Source organism: Mustela nivalis, assembly GCF_964662115.1.
Source record: "Mustela nivalis genome assembly, chromosome: 11".
NCBI lineage: Eukaryota > Metazoa > Chordata > Mammalia > Carnivora > Mustelidae > Mustela > Mustela nivalis.
The window spans coordinates 68,582,900-68,601,696 of NC_139030.1; the positions used below are offsets into that span (position 1 = coordinate 68,582,900).

The following is an 18,797-nucleotide window of genomic DNA, read 5'->3' on the forward strand; positions in this document are numbered from 1 at the left end:
CCCAAATAAGGTATTGTCTGCCAGCTGTTGGGCTTTGCAGCTAGCAGGGAGGGGACAGGCCTGATGGGGGCCGCACCTGGGTGGCTGGGTGAGCCTCCCCTTGCATGTGGTCAGAGAGGGCACAACCACCCGGAATGACAGTCCCTCACAGTCTTCCTCTTAGCCTTCCCCTGTCTGTCCTATAGCCGTGGTGACCCTGGAGCCCTGTGAGGGTGCAGACACTTATGTCAATGGCAAGAAAGTCACGGAGCCCAGTATCCTGCGGTCAGGTATGGCTATGCTGCTGGCCTAGTGAACACATCTGTTCTGGCGGGCTCTGGGCACACACAGGCTAGCCCCTGTCATGCTCCAGCAGCTGGGGAGGCAGGTGGGCAGGGAAGGACCCTTGAGCCCACACTGCAGGAGGGGTCTGAGCACAGCCCCTGGGGGTGGAGGAATGTCCACGGACAGGGTACGGGGTCAGGATGGCCAGGGCAGTGGCCCCTGTCGGGTAGGGAAAGGACTGTCAGTTGGAAAAGTGCCAGGACTATTTAGCAGACATCCCTGGCTGCTGTATGGGGAGGCACAGAGGACGTGGATTTGGGGAGACAGCGAGGTCCTGGGCCATGGGGCATGTGGCTGGCGGGTCCAGAGTGGGGACCTGGGGTGGCTCCCGGTAGCGCCCCGGGGAGGGCCAGCCGGAGGAAGTGCGTGTGCTCCACTATCCCCTCCTCCTCCTTGCCCCCATCTCTGGAAGCCACCCCCAGGGCACAGCCCCCCGCCGCATTGCCGACCTGGCTTCTGTCCCCCAGGAAACCGCATCATCATGGGAAAGAGCCACGTGTTCCGGTTCAACCACCCTGAGCAGGCGAGGCAGGAGCGGGAGCGCACACCCTGTGCGGAGACGCCCGCCGAGCCCGTGGACTGGGCCTTCGCGCAGCGAGAGCTGCTGGAGAAGCAGGGCATTGACATGAAGCAGGAGATGGAGCAGAGGTGAGGCCCAGGCCAGGGTCCCTGCGCCCCTCCTGCTGCTCATCCCCCTGTGCGCGCTCACCCCAGCCCCCTCTTGCAGACTCCAGGAGCTGGAGGACCAGTACCGCCGGGAGCGGGAGGAGGCCACGTACCTGCTAGAGCAGCAGAGGCTGGTGAGGGCGGCTGCTGGGCCCTGGGCCATGGGCAGGGTGGGGAGCCGGGGTCCCCGCTCAGCCAGCCGTCATTGTGGTGCAGGCCCTGGGGCCCACAGAGGGAGGCCCAGGAGGGAGGGCAGGGACGGGGTCCGGTCCCCACATGGGTCCACAGGGCTTCTCCTGTGGCCAGGACTACGAGAGCAAGCTGGAGGCCCTGCAGAGGCAGATGGACTCCAGATACTACCCCGAGGTGAACGAGGAGGAGGAGGAGCCTGAGGACGAAGGTGAGAGGCTCTCAGTGGATGGGGCGTTGGCCTTGGGCTGGGGAGCGGTCTTGGACAAGAGGAGCCCCCACGCTGCTCCACACCTTTCCCCTGGGGCCCCTGGCCCAACCTAAGGAGAGGCTTCCTTGTCGCTGGGAGGTGCCCATGGCAGCAGGATTTGGGGAGTAGGGGCTGGGCTGTGGCAGGGAGGCAGCTGGGCTCTGGCATGCAGGCCAGTCTCGGCGGGAACAGCCTGGATGGTGGCGAGGTGGTGTGGGCAGGGTGCGGCTTCTGCTCTCTCATTCTGCCAGCATGAGGCTGCGCTCTTATCCGGGACCCGGTCACTGCTCCTCACCTCAAGACCCCCTTTCTGAGCGTTAACTCCAGGGGCCCACCTGCTGACCTCAGCCACTGTGGGCACGAGGGGGGCCACTGGTGGGGTAGAAGGAGCAGAAAAAGACTCGGGGTTCATGTCCAGCTTGGCCCGCAGTCAGCTGGTCAGTATCTTTGTGCAGACGTGACCTTGGCATGCCCTTGTGTGGAGCTATTTATCTGATGAGGCTTCTTCCCTCAGGGCAGGGGCACGGGGTGAGAGGGGCCGAGGCTGGGAGCCCAGACAGGCACGTCCCCGTGTCCCCGCGTCCTTCCTTCTGTGGGCCTGAGGGGCAGAGACATGTGAGCCAGGGCTGGGCATCAGGCTGAGCCCCGGTTGGCCCTCCTGCCGTCCTCCCATGGGCACCTGCCCCTGCCGGGGGCCCCCATGTCTGTAAGGGCGCTGCCACGACCCTCTCTGAGCTTGACGGCCTCTCCGAGTGCTCTGGCTCTGGGTGGCCTCTCTGGGGCCCATTGGGCCTTTCAGGCCATTCCCTGGGGCAGACCTTCCCACCGGTTTCCTTCTTTCTGAGCTCCCGGAACAGTCAGTGTGACACTAGGGGTCCAGACACAGAACCCTGGGCCATGGCCAGAGTCGGGTATCGTGGCCTTTTTGCAATAATTGTGCACACCTCTCCCCACAGTCCAGTGGACCGAGAGAGAGTGTGAGCTGGCGCTTTGGGCCTTCCGCAAGTGGAAGTGGTACCAGTTCACGTCACTGCGGGACTTGCTGTGGGGCAACGCCATCTTCCTCAAGGAGGCCAATGCCATCAGTGTCGAGCTCAAGAAGAAGGTGGGCTCCTGCCTCACTGCCCGCTCGCCGTGGCCACACGCACAAGGGGGGACCCAGTGATGGGCATCCCTGCCCCCCCGGGGGAGGACACAGCTGCCACCCCTGACCTGGGGCCCTGAGCATGGGGGCGGGTAGAGAGGCCTGGGGACAGACCCAGGCAGGCTTGTGGCCTCAGGCTCAGGGAGCACTGGGGAGCAGGAGCAGCTTTCTCTCCGACTGCCGTTCAGAAGTCTCCAGTGCAGCCTAGAGGTGGGAAGGAAGCGCTCTGGGGCCTGGCCTCCATCCACTGAAGGGCTGACGGCCGCCACCCTCTCCCCTGCTGCAGGTCCAGTTCCAATTCGTCCTCCTCACAGACACTCTCTACTCCCCGCTGCCACCGGATCTGCTGCCCCCGGAGGCCGCCAAAGACCGGGAGACTCGTCCCTTCCCCCGCACCATTGTGGCCGTGGAGGTCCAGGACCAGAAGAATGGGGCCACCCACTACTGGACGCTGGAGAAGCTCAGGTGTGGGGGGGCACACCCTCTGAGCTCCTATGTCGAGGAGGGTGTTTCTCCTGCTGCAATGGCTTTTACAATCTGAAGGAAAAGTGCGGTTATAGAAGCTGCATTCTCCCTTTGCCGACGCAGTAGTGAGGTTCAGTGGGCTTTCGTGGAGGAAACGGGGGACGAGGCTCACAGTACTGCAGTGGGGGCTGCGTGCGGCCAGCACAGTCAAAGCAGGCCACGAGAGGTGGGTGGGGAGTCTCCAGAGCCAAGCTGTGCTCTCAGAAGCAGTGCCTCACGTGCTCACTTGGAATTTGCTCATGGTTGACTGAGTTTGAGGAGTGAGGAGGCTCCGTCAGCAATCACACTGAGCCTCGAGCTGCGGCCAGAGCTGGGCAGAGCCTGCTGGCCCGGCGGGAGGCATGGCCTGCCCCATGCTCCACCCATGGTGACCTCTGTTACCCTTGCCCCCACAACAGGCAGCGCCTGGACCTGATGCGGGAGATGTACGACCGGGCGGCGGAGGTGCCCTCCAGTGTCATCGAGGACTGTGACAACGTGGTGACTGGTGGAGACCCTTTCTACGACCGCTTTCCTTGGTTCCGGCTGGTGGGCAGGTGGGCACCTCCTTCCCTCCCTGGGCTGAGAGAGAGAGAGAGAGAAGATGTTGGGGGCAGGGAATGGGCCTCCTCCCAAGGCCGAGACCCCTGGCTGGGGGCCCCAACAAGAGGCCCTTTTCCACCCTGACTCGCCTGTCCTCATCCTTCCTGGGTCTGAGGCACCTTCCCAGCCATTCTTGTCCACAGGCCAGTGGGCCCTATAATTTGGGAGACCAGAAGGGGAGGGAGTCTCGGCATTGCCACCAGGGGCTATGGCCGCAAGGTTGCATGTGTCCATGGGTGTGAATGTGAGTCACCCGGTCCTCACACAACCTCAGCCACACCTGGCCAGGATCATGCCAGCGGGTGCTTTCCAGAACTTTCTGTAGCCTTCCACTGACCACACGTGCGGTTTCTCTCCAAGCCTGGGGACGGGGTGCACTTTGGTTCTCTTGTCTTTTGAAGCAACATTCCTGATGGTTTGTGTGTTTGGTTTTGAACAGAAGCCCCCCCCCCCGCCCCCCCCCGTCCGTCCCTGCGAGTAGCTGGTGTTAACTTCTCTCTGTCTTGTCGTACTAACCTCAGTTCAGTCATCTCTGGCTGCAACAGCTACCCTCTTCTCAACACATGCATGAGCGAGCGCATGGCTGCTCTCACCCCCTCCCCCACCTTCTCGAGCCCCGACTCCGACGCCACCGAGCCTGCCGAGGAGCAGAGCGTGGGGGAGGAGGAGGAGGAGGAGGAGGAGGAGGACCTGGAGGACGACGTCTTTCCGGAGCACGCGCTGTGCGACGGCCGGGACCCGTTTTACGACCGGCCCCCCCTGTTCAGTTTAGTAGGAAGGTTGGTGAGGTCAAGGACGGCATGCTGGGAAGGAACCAGCTCTTTTACGCAGGAGCACTGCTGCGGGCACAATTCGACCGCCGCCAGGGCAGCTCCCCGGACCCCCAGGCCGAGGCAGGCCGCGGGGCTGGCCTCCCCGAGCAGAGTGCGTGAGGGAGCGAGAGGGCTCCTGGCCATCCTGGAGTATGCCCAGCGAGGACAGTTAGGGTCCTAGTCACAGAAGGGGCCCTGCACCCAGAGCACGGCCCTCCGGCTCCAAGCAGGCAGAGCTCCTCCAGCAGACAGGCTGTAGAACCCTGGGAGGGAGTCCGTGGGGGCATCTGGGAGAGTGGGGGTTTGCGTCTCTGCACGCACCTCCTGCTGAGGCGGCTTCACTCCCCTCAGCCTCCTTCTGCTGTTGCCCCAGAGGAGGTGGCTCCCAGTTTGCTCTCCCTGCCACACCCTCTGGGAGAAGGAGCAGAAGCCAGAAGAGACCGTCCTGGAGGGCAGGAAGGAAGAGCTGGCGCTCAGGCAGGGGCCGGTCTACTTTGCAAGCCTGGGGCCCAGTGGATCCTGCCTCTCCTCGAGCCTTTCTCCGTCCGAAGGTGAGGACAGTTCGTTCCTCCTCATCTCCAGCCTGTCCTGGAGAGACACGGCACACAGGGCCCATGCTTCTTGGGAAGTGCCCTTTACAGAGACGGCCCGTTACAGTTTCTGGACAGAAGAGGGAAGACAAGGTCAGGAGATGGAGCAGAGGCCCCGGGGCACCCCAGACCTTGCCGGCAGATTGGGCAGATGCAGCTGCCATTAATGGTTTTATGACCGTGGAATGGGAGCAAAAGAGGTGAAGGAAAACTCTAGAAACCCAGCTGCAGTGGTAGGATGTTTGGCTCACAGGACAACTGCATTTAGATTTGAGGAACATATGAAAAGCACAAGATGGTTTCAACGGTGACCTTCTCTGAGTCTGAGATTGTTTCCTTGGGCTAAGCCAGTGGGAGCCTTTGCAGGTCTTGACCTTGGAGCACCAGGCCTGGAAACTGAAGGCTGAGGCTGGCCCCAGATTAGGAACTTCACATGGGGAGCCCTTGGGTGCAGACCCCGGAACGAAAGCCCCCCCACCCCGACTTCTCTTGGAAAGAAGCAGGCTCCCGCAGGTGTATGTCAGATTTATTCTGACCGGTTTTCCATGGGTGTGACATGTTGGCCTCCTGGATGCAAATGTGGGCTCTCTCCCTTGGAGATGCCCCACGTCTGGGCCTCCCTGAGCCCGTCAGGGGGCTGAAGCCCTGGGGGCCAGCTCCACGCAGGCCTCTAGAAAGCCCTGGGTTGTGGGCCCGGGAGTCGCTCCGCTGTCAGATAGGCGTGGGCTCAGGGTGCAGGGGAGCGAGGGCACCAGGAGAAACGGGGTGTGGGCTCTGCAGTCTCAGCCAGAAAGAGCTGGGTCCTTCCAACATTCTCCCCCCTCTGTGGATCTGAGATGTTACAAAACAAGCAAACCAAACGAAAGTCATCAGTGAGAGGCCAGCCCCCCACAGCGGGCGGTCTGTGAGGGGCTTCATTTGGAAAAGTCCCCATCTTTTCGGTTTGGCAAGAATTGGCTTCTCCCGCGTGGCAGCTGTGCAGGCCAGGCCCTGAGAAGGACCCTATCTTTGGTTCCCTTTAATCCTTCTGGTAGCTGCTGGCTCTCTCGCCAAAGCTTAAGCAGAATTGGGGTGCCCACTCTTGTCTCCCTTCGGAAAGGCTTTCCTGGCCCCAGCATGCGTCTCTGCACCTCACCAGCCTCGTGGTTAGCCCCGCCTCCTCCCCTCCCGCCACACGCAGCCCTGGCTCTGTGCTCTGCCGCCTCCTCTCTCTCTGGGCGGGTTTCAGCCTGCTTCAAGGTGCCCTCCCCCATGGATGAGCCCCCCTCCAGCGTGGGCCACCCACATCTGAACCCTGGGCTCCTCGCCGGTGGCCAGGGTTAGCCCCCCAGTGGCCTCTCCCTCTGGTGGTCTGGGGTGCCAGGTGAAGTGGGGAGGTGGGATGGGCTGACCTGGGCAGAGGAAGGGGGTCTGGGGACTCTGGTCTGCCCCCCACCACTGAAAATCCTCCTGGCCAGGAGCACTGCTTTCAGAAGCTGGACGGCCGGGAGCTGCAGGGAGGAGGGTGAGGGGCTGGCTGCCAGAGACGGAGGGTGCAGGGAAGGAGGGCAGGGGAGTGGGAGGGGGACAGCCCAAGGGAAGCATTCCAGACTCTGTGGAACAATGCTGACCCGTTTTGGGTCCACACTGTGCCCCCTGGGCTGGCGTGGCCAGTCCCTCAGCTCCCAGCTCAGTGCCTTGTGCACAGGGCCGATCAGCCCGAACTGTCACCGGTGATGCTATGAGCCCCTCTGTGTGCAGTGGGTGAGCTCTGGCTGGCAGGGGCCCTTCGGGCAGCACTGGGCAGTTCTGGCCTTTGGTGGCTGAGGCTGATATCAGACTTTCTGGCACTTATGGGGCAGCACAGGGGAGGCCAGTGTCTGGGCCGTGGGCCTCGTTTCCTCATGTCCTGGCTTCTGTGGGTCAGGCTGAGCTCTGCCTGGGCTGTGGGGTCTTTCAGGCTGCCGGCCCTGGGGATGGTGACTGCTGGGCTCCCAAGGTCCCTTCTGGGTGATGTGCTCACCTCCATCTCATGATTAGATCCTGGGGATTCTGGGGAGGGGTCAGGAAGAAGAGCGACCCCAGCATCCAGCACCAGATGCTCTCTTGCCTTCTGGGGGTGCCCCCCCCCGCCCACGTGTGCCCCAGGGGAGCATGTGTACACGCATTCACTCATTGCTGGGTTAGGACCTTCAGAGCCGGGGAACGGGGTCGGCCATGGACCCCAGGGGTCTTTTTCATTAGGTAATCCCCCACTTCCCACCACAGGGTCCCTCAAGGCCCTAGCCCTGGGAGGCCCTGCCTCTGGGAGCACAGATAGGATGGGTCTTGTGTAAGGATCTGAACTCGGGCTTTGCTGTGCTCAGTGTCATAAGGGCTCAGAATTTCCTTCTCATCTGACAGAAGGAAATCCTAAAAAATCAGGAAAGAACTGATCTCCTAATTAGCAGGTGGGCACTGCACCTGCTGGAGCCGGAGAGCAGCCAGGCTTTGGGTTTAAACCCTAGCCCCCGGTGACTTCCTCTCAAAGGTTCTCGAGCCTGATGTGCAGATCTGCAGAGGGGCACTAATGTCCTCGTTCACCAGCTCTGACGCACACCTGGGAGAGGAAGGTGCAGGCACCTGAGCTAAGACGCAGTGGGGGTCAGGGCAGCCCCGTGTCCACTGCCAGGATGTGAGGAGTGGGTGTCTGGGAAGAGACAGGTGTAGTGCTGCCCTGAGGTGGATGGCCCTGTTGTCCGGGGTCAGCCCCCAGCCAGCTCCGGGTGCAGTGAACAGCTAGGACTCCATCACGGCTTTTTCATCACGATTTGGGCCTTGGGGTCACGAGTGGCCCAGCCCCCATCTGGTTTGTGGGAACCTCGGATCTGCACAGTGATGCAGGTTCTTAGGCCCACGGTTGGCAACGGGACAGAAAGAGTCCATTTGGGACGAGCACAGCAGGTTTTGTGATGCAAGGTCTCAAGGAGAGAACCGGCTCAGGGCCGGCCTGTCCCTGCCCTGACCTAGACTGGGCCCTGCCCTCCGCCTCCATCTCTCAACATGTCCGTGCCAAGGTGGGTGCTGGCCAGCCCTGGCCAGTCCCTGTCAGCGGGGTGCCCTAGGTTGCTGCAGCAAGGGGCTTCTGCTCCCTGGGCCTTGGGCTCCTCTGTGAGTGGGGCCAGCGCTGGCTTCTGCCAGCCGTGCCCATGTCCTGTCTTGGTGGGTGGTCAGGGGCAGCAGAGCCCCCACCCTGGTCATCCACCAACACTGCTGCTCCCTTGGAGCAGTCCTTCTCTGGGGTGTTCCCGGAGAGGGCTCTTTGCCAGGAAGGAGAGGGGCTCCAGGAAGCCATTGGGCGCAGACACTCGGGGTGACACTGAGCCCCTGAAATAGCACAGCCTTTCCCTTTTGCCGGCGCCTATCTCGGTCTGGGGGTGCCCAGCAAGTAAGGGAATGTTGGCAGAGACAGAGCCACTGCTGAGTCAGACAAACATGGCTATAAGGGGTTACACGATGGGAGTGCTGGGAGCAGAGAGTGCCTGGGGTGTCCTGGGACCGGGAGGGTGCTGAATGGCAGGCTCGGCTAGCACCGAGGGTGTGTGGAAGTCTGGTTGGAGCCCTGAGCCTTCTCTGGCTGCCGTGGGGGCCACGGGGGAAGCACAGGTGTGGCCGGCCCTCGGCGGGGACGTTTGGGGTAGAAAAAGAGCCAAGTGGTGCCCAGCTTTCTAAACCTCTCTGGATGGAGGAACCACAATGGAGTGGGGTGCCAGGGCCTGGAATTGGGGCCCTTGAGGAATGGCCTCCCCATGCCTACAGCCGTAGGGAGTCCTTTGGGAGCTCAGGTATAGGGCGAGGCCGGTGGCTCAGCCTGGGTAGTGTCTGAGCTCTGAGCAAGCCGACAGGGGCAATGGTGGGGTGACATCTCTCTCCCTTCTCCTCCCAGCACCCACCTGGCCTGCGCACTGTGACCTTCCCTCCCCCACCTCCCCTTCACCCCCCACTCCCACTGTTGCTCTTGCTTTTGTACCTCCTTGGTTCTCCCTGACTGAGGCCGTGGGCCTCCTTCCCCAACCTCTGGTCCTTCTTCCCTTCTGGGTCCAAATCCTTCCCATCCTTGCCCAAGCTGGACCTCTCTCCTGGGAGCCCCCAGCTTCCCCAAGATTTTCCTGGGAGCTCAGGGCTGTTGAATGCCATGCCCTCACCCGTCACTCTGTGCTCGGATGGGAGGGCAAGTTGGGGACAGGTCCTGTGGTGAAGGATGAGCAGAGCGGCGGGTTTTTGCCAGAGTTAAGCCACACTATGCCCGCCTGTCCTGTGCCCGGAGTCCCCCTGGGCAGGCTGCCCCTGACCAGGGAGGAGCTGTGCTCCACACCAGCCTACACACCTGGCCCAATGGCCCAGGTATTCCAGGATTCTCATGGTCCTCTTGGCTATCTGAGTGACCTCTGCACATAAACTAGCTGGGAGCTAGGCAGACTCCTGGGTGACATGGCCACTACCCTGTCGGTCCTGCCACTTGCCGGGGGCACAGCTGAGCCGGTCGGATGGGAAGAGCCTTGGGTACTCTGTGAGTGGCTGATGGGGACTCACCGAGCAGTGCCGGGCAGTCTAGGGGGTCCTCAGGGCTCTGCTCAGCCCACTTCTCTGGCACAGAGGTGGGGGTGGTGTCCTGTTGGCCAACTCTGAGCTCCTGCCTGCTGTGTTTTTGGAAGGATCTGAGAAGGAATTGAGCTCTGTTCTGCCGTGGGAGCCCTCTGTGGGGTGCTGAGGCCAGGGGTCACTGGGAAAGGGGTGGGAGGCAGAGGGACTGCGGGCATCATTGCCAGTGTGAGGGTCATAGCTCGGCGTGGCCGGGTCCCCAGGTCCTCCTCCTCCTTGAAGCAGGCTGAAACCTCCCTCCTCAGCTCTCAGACAGCGGGTATGGCCCTGCGGGCTCAGCCCTGTGCCAGCCCCACTCGCACTTCCTCTCTGCCTGCCCCGCGCACGCCCTCCTCCTCCTCTGTCCCTGTGCCTCCTCCTGTCTCCTGCGCAGCCCACGGACTGCCCCCCTGCCTCACCCCCCCTAGCACAGCCCCCGCCCGCCCTGCCTGCCCATTGCCCTGGCTGCTTGGCTCCTCGCTCTGCTTCGCCGTGTTGTGTCGTGAGCCCGGGCCGTGCTGCCGCCAGCGCTGCTCCCAGCCCGCACTGGGAAGGCCCTGACCTTGGCCTCTGCTCCCCCAGGGCCTTCGTGTACCTGAGCAACTTGCTGTACCCCGTGCCCCTGGTGCACCGTGTGGCCGTCGTCAGTGAGAAGGGAGAGGTGAAGGGTTTCCTTCGCGTGGCGGTCCAGGCCACCTCAGGTGCGTGTGGGGCAGCCCTGGGTGGGAGGTCCCCGTGGGCACCACACCGTGGCCAGCACGCCGCTGGCCTCCTCTGTTTGTCCTGCCCCCAGGCTAGCATGCAGTCTGCCAGCGCTCAGGAGGGTCTCCGGGAGCAGCTCCTGCTTCCCAGCTCCAGGTTATGTCCTTTCAGACTATCCTGGGTTGGATCTGACGGGTCAGGGGCAGGGTGCTGATACTGTGCAGGCTGAGCCCACTGTATCTCAGGGGCCCCCTGTCTCCCATCGGGTAGCCCCAGGTGGACCCAGATCCCTGCCATGTCTGAGCCCAGCACAGGCGTGCAGACCCCGGACCATGGCCACCTCCACAGCAGTAGCTTTCAGAGCCTCTTTCCAGGCTCCCCACTGGGTCTGTCCTTCAGACCCCTTGGCCTCTCTGGAGCTGGCCTTTCCGCCCAGAGGCCATGGACCCTCCACAGTGGTCTGCAGGTCAAATCCCCTGGCTGCAGAGGCAGGTACCTCCTGCTGCTGAGCCCCCTCCGCCTGGCAGGGTCCCAAGACCCTGAGCCACAGAGTGAATGCCTTTGAGCCTGGGTGTGCTTCCATGTAAGTGGCATCCCACGGGAAACTTCCCACCCAACAGACGTGTTGAAAGACCATTTCAGAACATAGCTGTGAACACGCTTATCTGAGTAGAAACCGCAGGCCTGAGGGCCTGTGCTCATGCTCTAATGGCCTTTATGGCCTTCGTGGCCCTTGGGCCCTCGGTCCCTGACCCGTGGTCTCGCCCTGTGGCCTTGCTCTGCCCCCTCCCCACGGCCTTGGCAGCCTGGATGCCCTGGGGAGTCCGATGGCAAAGCGTCTCTAGGACAAGATGAGGCCGGGCCGTGCAGAGCACGAGCCCCCCACCTGCACAGCCCCGTGCTGCCCACCCCCACCGGGATGACCCAGCCACGAAAGGGGGCTCTGGTTGTACTTTTGGGACCCTTTTGCCAAATTCTCACTGGCCTACAGTTTCTAGGTGCTCTTCATAGTGTGCTCCAGTCGTGTCACTGCCGTGCCAAGACCTCTGGGATCCTGAGTAGGGGGAGGACAGAAACAGAGATACTCAGGACATCCAGGGCCATCCTCATTCCTCACAGGGAACCCTGTCCCTGTAATCCTGGGGGGGCTCTGTCCCCTGGACCTTAGCCCTCTGCGACCCAGGCTGAGCCTCAGTGAAGTCGGTCCCACTGAGCAGCCTGCTTTATGGGCCTGTGCTGTCTGTTTGGACACATGGGACTCTCCCTGTCTAACGCTATGGCGGACAAGCAGCTACTTCAAAAAGCTCCAGTGCTCACAGATCCCACCTGGCCTGCGAGGTTCTGCTTGTTGGACCCTCAAGCGCTAAACTGTGCCGTGCTCAGGTCCTAGACCAGCCCCGGGGCCCTGGGCAGCCGTGCTGTGCTCTCCACAGCAGGGCTGTCCCCTCCTGAAGGCCCCAGAAGAGGTGGTTGGAGCCCCTGGAGGGTCCGAGAGGCCTCCCAGGGTGGGGTCCGCTGGAGTCGGGGTTGGGGAGGGGATGGAAGCCAGGTGTCCCTGGGGCAGCAGGACAAGGGGTGGGAAACAACGGGAAATCCTGGATTCTGTGAAGGGAGGGGAATGGGGGGCATGTGGGGAGCAGGTATGGAAGCTGAGTGAAGGCTGTGTGGGGGCTGTTGAGGGTCCAGATGGAGGACAGTGCAGGCCTGCAAAGGTGATGGCAGAGGGACAGTTGTGATTCTGGGGGTGAAGCTAGGAGGGCCCTGTGGTGTGGGCTCAGCTGGAGCATCTAAGTCTGCGGTGGGTGGTGGCGGCCGGGACTCAGTAGAGGGGCAGGGGTCATAGCTCGGTTTTGAGAATGTGGAGTCTGTAGCCCCATCAGGGCCGGCTGTGCTGAGGAGGCAGCCCCCTCTTGGACCCGGAGACATACAGGCTGGTGGGCTGTGTGCCCGGGACAGCGCCCTGGGTGTTCTGGAACTGTGCTTGGGGACCACACTTGGGGACCCCCGTCCTGGGTCAGAGCCCGTCCCTGTTCCTGTGCCTTCCCCTGCCTGGCGGCTCCGACTGACTTTGCCAAGCCCTCCTGGGGACCAGCAGGGCCCTGATGGTGCACTTGTTCCCATTGTAGCTGACGAGGAGGCCCCTGACTATGGCTCTGGCGTCCGGCAGTCAGGGACGGCCAGAATCTCCTTTGACGACCAACACTTTGAAAAGGTAGGCGCAAAGGTTGGCCTCCCTTCCAACACCAACGACCCTCTTCCTGCCTGACCCCAGAGGGTCCTGGCATGCCTGCACTGCTCGGGACCTGCCTGGCTGGCCCTGGGTCCTCCTTAGCCTGGTTCCTCTCTTCCCAGGCCCCATCCTCGGGGCCTCTCTTACTGTCTAACTTGTCCTGACCCATGGGGTCCATCTGTCTCCTCACTTTGCCCTCCCCTGGGTCTGTGCCTGCTTTCCCCACCGGCCTTTGGCTGTATGGGCCACCACACACCAAGATGCCCCCACTGACCCGCCCTGACCCAGCTTGCTGTCCCGGACACTGTTTCCATCTTTGCCCTGCCCTGACACTGCAGCAAGAGCTAGAGGGGCCCCTCCGCACAGTCCTGGGCTGGCCCTGCTCTGGTGCCAAAGGACAGGAACTGCCCCCTGCCGGGTCCTCACTCAAAGGAGATGGTGCTTTCCAGCTGTGCTCCCTGTTCTGCTCTCAGGCCCAGAGTAGAGGAGGGGAGGGTCCTGCCCAGCACCCCCAGACTGGGCTCCGCTCACAGGAGGCTCCTCCCCTCTCCATCTTAAGGCTCTTTCCTAGCCCATCCCCACCAGGCTGCCCAGCACACCTGAACCATTCCCCACGTTCCCCTCTGCAGCCCACACAAACTGAGGCTGAGGGCGGTAGGCACCCACTAGGCAGGGGCGGGTCTAGATCACGGGTCTGCAAAGGCCCTGGCCTGGCTCTGGGGTCCTCAGTGGGCGGTGTGGCCTCACCCTGATCTGGTTCCCTCTGACTCTGGCCCCCAACCCACCCAGTTCCAGTCTGAATCCTGCCCAGTGGTGGGGATGTCCCGCTCGGGGACCTCCCAGGAAGAGCTGCGCATCGTGGAAGGTCAGGGCCAGGGTGCAGACGCCGGGCCCTCGGCCGACGAGGTCAACAATAACACCTGCTCAGGTAGGGGGCCACCCCACCCACCATGGTCCAGAGGGCTCACCCCCTCTTGGCTCAGCCCCCACTGCCAGGGTCCCCCAGGGAGGCCGTAGGACGTTCCTGGGACAGCAGCCGTGTGGACTCCTCACCTGATCCCGGGCTTTAAGCCCTGCGGAGGTCCCGCCACATTGCTCTGCCCTCGGCCCCCCAACAGCTGTGTCTCCGGAAGGCCTCCTCCTGGACAGCCCTGAGAAGGCCCCCCTGGACGGGCCGCTGGACGCCGCCCTGGACCATCTACGCCTGGGCAACACCTTCACCTTCCGTGTGACCGTCCTGCAGGCGTCCAGCATCTCTGCTGAATACGCCGACATCTTCTGCCAGTTCAAGTGAGCCCCATGCCCCGTGCCGGCTGCGGGTCCCCACCCCACGGCCCCTGTGCCCAGCCAATGCCTCCTCTCCTTTTACAGCTTCATCCATCGCCACGATGAGGCCTTCTCCACGGAGCCCCTCAAGAACACAGGGAGGGGCCCCCCACTCGGCTTCTACCATGTCCAAAACGTACGTCCTGAGGACCCCCTCTCCCCTCCACCGCAGCCGTCCCAAAGCTGAGCCCGGCGGCAGTCACTGTGCGTCATACCTTGTCCCGGTCCCGAACCCTGGCCGTGAGCGGGGGTGTGAGGGCACAGGGACTGAGGTGCCAGGTGGGGGCATGTGCTGTCACTGGGCAGTGGGGGCCTCAGTGGGCTTAAGACTGGGGCTGGGGCCCCTTGGGCAGGTATGAACATGAGCTGTCTAGGGTACCCAGCGTGGTGCTGGCTGGTGTGGGGAAGAAGCAGAGAGAGCATACAGAGGGTCCCCGGGTGCTTGGGCACAGTCTGGAGAGGTCGGGGAAGCCCTAGGCAGGAAGTGTCCCCAGCCTGGCAGTCAGGAGAGCAGGGGCTTCCGAGTGGAGTCGGAAGAACAGGGCTCATGAGGCCGGAGGCCGGAGGCCGGAGAATAGGGCTCACCGGCCGCTGGCCATCACCTGGCCGTAATGGTGCCATTAAGGGCTGAGGCCTCGCGTGCACGCCAAGGAGTGTGAAACAGATGTGGCCAGTACAGCTTGTGGGTGTGTGGCCTGAGTGGTCCCGCGCCCACACTCGAAAGGGCCCCCCAGACCAGCCCGTCCTGAGCCTCGGGTTCTCAGCCAGGGAAGCAAAGTCAGGCGTGAAGGTGTGCACACCTGGTGGGCTCATTTCCTGGGCACCCTGAACAGAGCCCACTTACTGGTCAACCTTAACAAAGTCACGGCCCCTCCACGTAGGAGGCCAGAAGCTTGAGATCAAAGCCTGGATAGGGTCGTTCTGTGGAAACTGTGAAGGAGACTCCGTGCCAGGCCTCTGCTGGACAGGCAGACGCCCTCTTCTCCCTGTCCTCCCGTGGTCATGCCTTTGTGTCTGTCTGTGTGTCCTGATATCCCCTTTCCATGAGGACACAGCTACATTGGCTTAGGCCTCCCCGGTGCCCTTGTTCTAACTTGGGATTACCTCTACAAAGATCCTATCTCTGAATACAGATCTGGGCGTCAGAACTGCAACACAGGAATGGGGAGTGTCGGGAACACAATTTAACCCATACCCCTCGATGAGCAGGCAAGGGCCCAAGAAGGGTCCCTGCAGGCCACAGAGGTGCCTCTGCCCCCTCTTGAGCTTCATGTTCTAAAAGGGCACTCTCGGGAGGTTGGCCTTTGTCAGGGCTGGAAGGACGAGGGAGGAGCATCACCCCCTTGTCGGCAGAGGTCGGGCCCAGCCAGGGTCTCCAGTCTGGCTCTCTGGGGAGGCCGAGCTGTTAACCTCTGCGACCCTCCTGCCCCTCCCCTGTGGCATGGCCTCACCCTCCCACCTGCCCTCCTTACCTGCCAGATCGCGGTAGAGGTGACCAAGTCCTTCATCGAGTATATCAAGAGCCAGCCCATCGTGTTCGAAGTCTTTGGTCACTACCAGCAGCACCCATTCCCACCCCTCTGCAAGGACGTGCTCAGGTCAGCACCCCAGGTTGGGGTGGGTCGGAGGGCCCTTCTCAAGGGTGCAGGCCCTCTCCCTTCCTTACCAGTGAAGCTGCTCTGACCCAGGCAGGCTTCCGATGCCCACTTTCCCCATCGACAGGGTGGCCGGTCACCCAAGGTCAGCAGGATCCAGGAGAAATGAGAGACATCCCTCCAGGACTGAGCAGCGAGGTTCTTAAAGAGGACTGCTGTCTAGACCTTGCCCTCGCGGCTAGGGGCTGTGTATTGGGGCCAGGGAAACAGGGGCTGGGTGGGGGAATGGCCAGGGAGGTGCATGAGGCAGACCGCTCCTGTCGCCTGCAGAGAAAGCCACCCTGGGCCCAGCAGTTCCAGGCTCCTGGAGTCATTAGACCCCAAACAGCATGAGGGAACATCCTTCCATCTCCCTCATCTCCTGTGACCTCCCCTGGGCTCTGTGGGTGGGCCAGGTGTCCCTTCTGCTTTTCCCAACCCCCACCTGGTGTGGGGAGAACCGCAGACAGGCTTCTGGGGCTAGGGGAGCCTCTTGCCACTCCCGTTGCCCTCTCTGCTGTCCTGAGCGACCCGGAGCTATGCAGGGGGTCCAGAGTGTTGGAGAAAGAGAAAGGCCGTGAGGAGTGCTGGTACCCAGGTATCTGGCCCCACAAGGCTCATCTGTCCTTGGGGTGCTGAGGGAGGCTCTGTCCTGGAAGCCCTGGATGGAGAACTAGAGTCCGATCTCACCCAGTTCTCACGGGCTTGGTCTGGGGTCCCCACGGGCCTCCTCCCGCATCCAGGCTGGTGAAGGCCTGAGCCTGGGGCCTTTCCTGGGACCTGGGAAGCAGACGGGGACCTGGAGCAGGTAGCGCTGTGAGCTCCTGCTGCTGCTCCTGCCCTTGGCTCCAGCTGTGGCTTGGGGGCCTGGAGACCTGCCTGCAGTTGCCTCACCCCGGCGCCTCTCTCTCCACAGCCCCCTGAGGCCCTCGCGCCGCCACTTCCCGAGGGTCATGCCGCTGTCCAAGCCAGGTACCCCGGGGCTCTCCTGCGTCCACCCCTGGGGGAGCGAGGGGCTCGTGCTGCCATGATGTGTCCCCACACCTTGCTGGGACGTGGCAGGCTGGGTTTCCCACCCGTGGTGTCTCTCTCCTGTCACTCCACAGTGCCTGCCACCAAGCTCAGCACACTGGCGCGGCCCTGCCCTGGGCCCTGTCACTGCAAGTACGACCTCCTGGTCTACTTCGAGATCTGCGAGCTGGAGGCCAATGGCGAGTGAGTACCCTCACCGGCTATAGCCAGGCTGCCCGGGCCATAGCCTCGGGCTGGTGTGCATGGCTGTCCTTGCCTGGCTGACTCTGTCCTCCCTGGACTGGACCGCCTCCCCTCGGCCAGAGGCGGGAGCTGCTTTTCCTGTTCCCACCCTTCATCTCCTCTGGGCGCACAGGTATGTGTTGGGGAGTGTGGGGGGTGGGGGGTTTGCCTCACTCATCTCTCTTTCGCAGTTACATTCCTGCAGTCGTGGACCACCGTGGCGGGATGCCATGCATGGGGACCTTCCTGCTTCACCAGGTGCGAGGTGCTCCCTGCCCCTGCCTGCCTGTGCTCCCCACCCTGGGGGCCCCAGGCCATCTGAACATGTCTTCTCTCCTGGCGCTGGGCAGGGCATCCAGAGACGGATTACCGTGACCCTGCTGCATGAGACAGGCAGCCACATCCGCTGGAAGGAAGTTCGAGAGCTGGTTGTGGGTGAGTGAGATGAGTGCGGGCTGCCTTAGGGGCTGGGGTGGGTTGGCAGGAAGACTCCTGTCCAGGCCAGATGCCTGAGCTCTAACCACAGCGCTGCCCCGAGTCTACGTGACTTTGGCCAAGTCGCTGAACCTCTCTGTGCCTCAGTCCCTTCCCTGGAGAGGAAAGCTCGGGCTACGGTGATGCTGCCCCATTTCTGTGGAGTCCCCTGCTGTCAGCCACGCTGGTGCGGATGGCAGAGCTGGGCCCTCCCACAGACCTGCAGGCACGAGGCTGAGGGCACTCACCCTCTGAAGCCTGTAGCGGAGCGCCGGTCCTTGCCTCTTCCTGCTGTCAGCGGTCTGTGGGGACTGCCTGGCCCTCCTCGGCTTAGGGACCCTTCAGGTGGCCTCTTCTTGGGAGGACCTAGATCAGGGCCCACCCCCTCCAGTATGACCACAGCTCAGCTAAGTACATCCACCAAAACCTTGGCTCCAAATAAAGTCACGTTCTCAGGTCCTGGGGGTCAGCACGACGCATCCTTTGTGGTGGTGGTGGGGGACACACAGGGAGAGAACACACAGTTCAACTCACAGTGGTTGCCATGGACCTCGGACATTTTCTTTTGCCAAGCTGTGAAGAGTTTGTTTTCCAGTTTCCCTTCAAGGGCTCAGAGGATTATCTGTCCTTCCCCTATGGGTCCCTCCGGAAACCCCTTCCTGGGCCTTTCTGTGGTCAGGAGGGCTGCCGCTGGAGGGTCCTGTCCTGGGTCTCATGGGGGGCCCTGAGGGCGTGGTTGCAGGGATGCCACTGCCAGAAGCCATATGCTGGGCCCCAAGGTGTAGGACTGTGGGCTTCTGGGGGCCCAAGACAAATGCTTTCATTTTAGCCATTTGGTATCTGTGTTCACACAAATCCTAAAAGGCTGGAGCTAGCAAATCCTCCTTTGAGGTGTTTAGGGCAAGTTTAGGGAATCAACCTAAAGAATGAGATGCAGCACGTACCCCGCCGGCACCCAGACCTCGTGCAGATGGGAGGGCTTGCCCCATGTGTGGGCAGAGGAGGGAAGCTGCTGGGAGGAGGGGGGAAAACTATGAATACCAAGGCCCTACTCTGGGTTGAGGGCTCTGGGCGCTGTCTCTCTGGGCCTCCTAAACGAGATAGACTGGGAAGGGGCGTCTCTGCCCAACAGGGGCCCCCAGGCATCACGCTTGCCAGCGGGGTGCCTGACCACACACATGGGCAGAGAGCTGCTGACGTCGTGCCCTAGGAGCCGAGGAGGTCAGGGGCCAGCCCTGGAATGAGCTTTTTAGCTCCAGTCAAGCCACGGGGCACTCCACCTCCCACTATGGGGGTCACACCCTGGGAGCACTTTTGGGGGGACCCCACCCCTGCCTCCTCCCAGAACCCAAATGCTGCAAGAAGATTCCAGGAGGTGGGGCAGGTAACTCCAGCATACATGGCCACAGACTCCTGGCCAGGGCCTGGGCTCTGCCTCACCCATGCGTATGGGAGACAAAAGGCCAGTCTTCCTGCATGGCTTAATGGAGAAAATT

General features: G+C 62.5%; 1 protein-coding gene across 26 annotated transcripts in view; it reads left to right on the forward strand.

Annotated features, from left to right (window-relative positions):
- Window positions 1-18,797, forward strand: part of KIF1A (kinesin family member 1A) — an 89,998-nt gene that overhangs the window by 50,106 nt on the left and 21,095 nt on the right. For 12 of the 26 annotated variants that reach the window (XM_082691107.1, XM_082691127.1, XM_082691129.1 and 9 more), the window contains 18 exons: window positions 186-269; window positions 792-972; window positions 1,052-1,124; window positions 1,297-1,390; window positions 2,386-2,534; window positions 2,860-3,038; window positions 3,497-3,634; window positions 4,202-4,459; window positions 10,264-10,382; window positions 12,510-12,595; window positions 13,403-13,541; window positions 13,732-13,903; window positions 13,985-14,075; window positions 15,419-15,537; window positions 16,490-16,545; window positions 16,680-16,788; window positions 17,019-17,085; window positions 17,178-17,262. In XM_082691107.1, the coding sequence (XP_082547233.1) occupies window positions 186-269; window positions 792-972; window positions 1,052-1,124; window positions 1,297-1,390; window positions 2,386-2,534; window positions 2,860-3,038; window positions 3,497-3,634; window positions 4,202-4,459; window positions 10,264-10,382; window positions 12,510-12,595; window positions 13,403-13,541; window positions 13,732-13,903; window positions 13,985-14,075; window positions 15,419-15,537; window positions 16,490-16,545; window positions 16,680-16,788; window positions 17,019-17,085; window positions 17,178-17,262 (2,199 nt within the window). The remainder of the gene's footprint in view (window positions 1-185; window positions 270-791; window positions 973-1,051; window positions 1,125-1,296; window positions 1,391-2,385; window positions 2,535-2,859; window positions 3,039-3,496; window positions 3,635-4,201; window positions 4,460-10,263; window positions 10,383-12,509; window positions 12,596-13,402; window positions 13,542-13,731; window positions 13,904-13,984; window positions 14,076-15,418; window positions 15,538-16,489; window positions 16,546-16,679; window positions 16,789-17,018; window positions 17,086-17,177; window positions 17,263-18,797) is intronic. The other 14 variants (XM_082691114.1, XM_082691115.1, XM_082691116.1 and 11 more) reach the window with 2 other exon arrangements.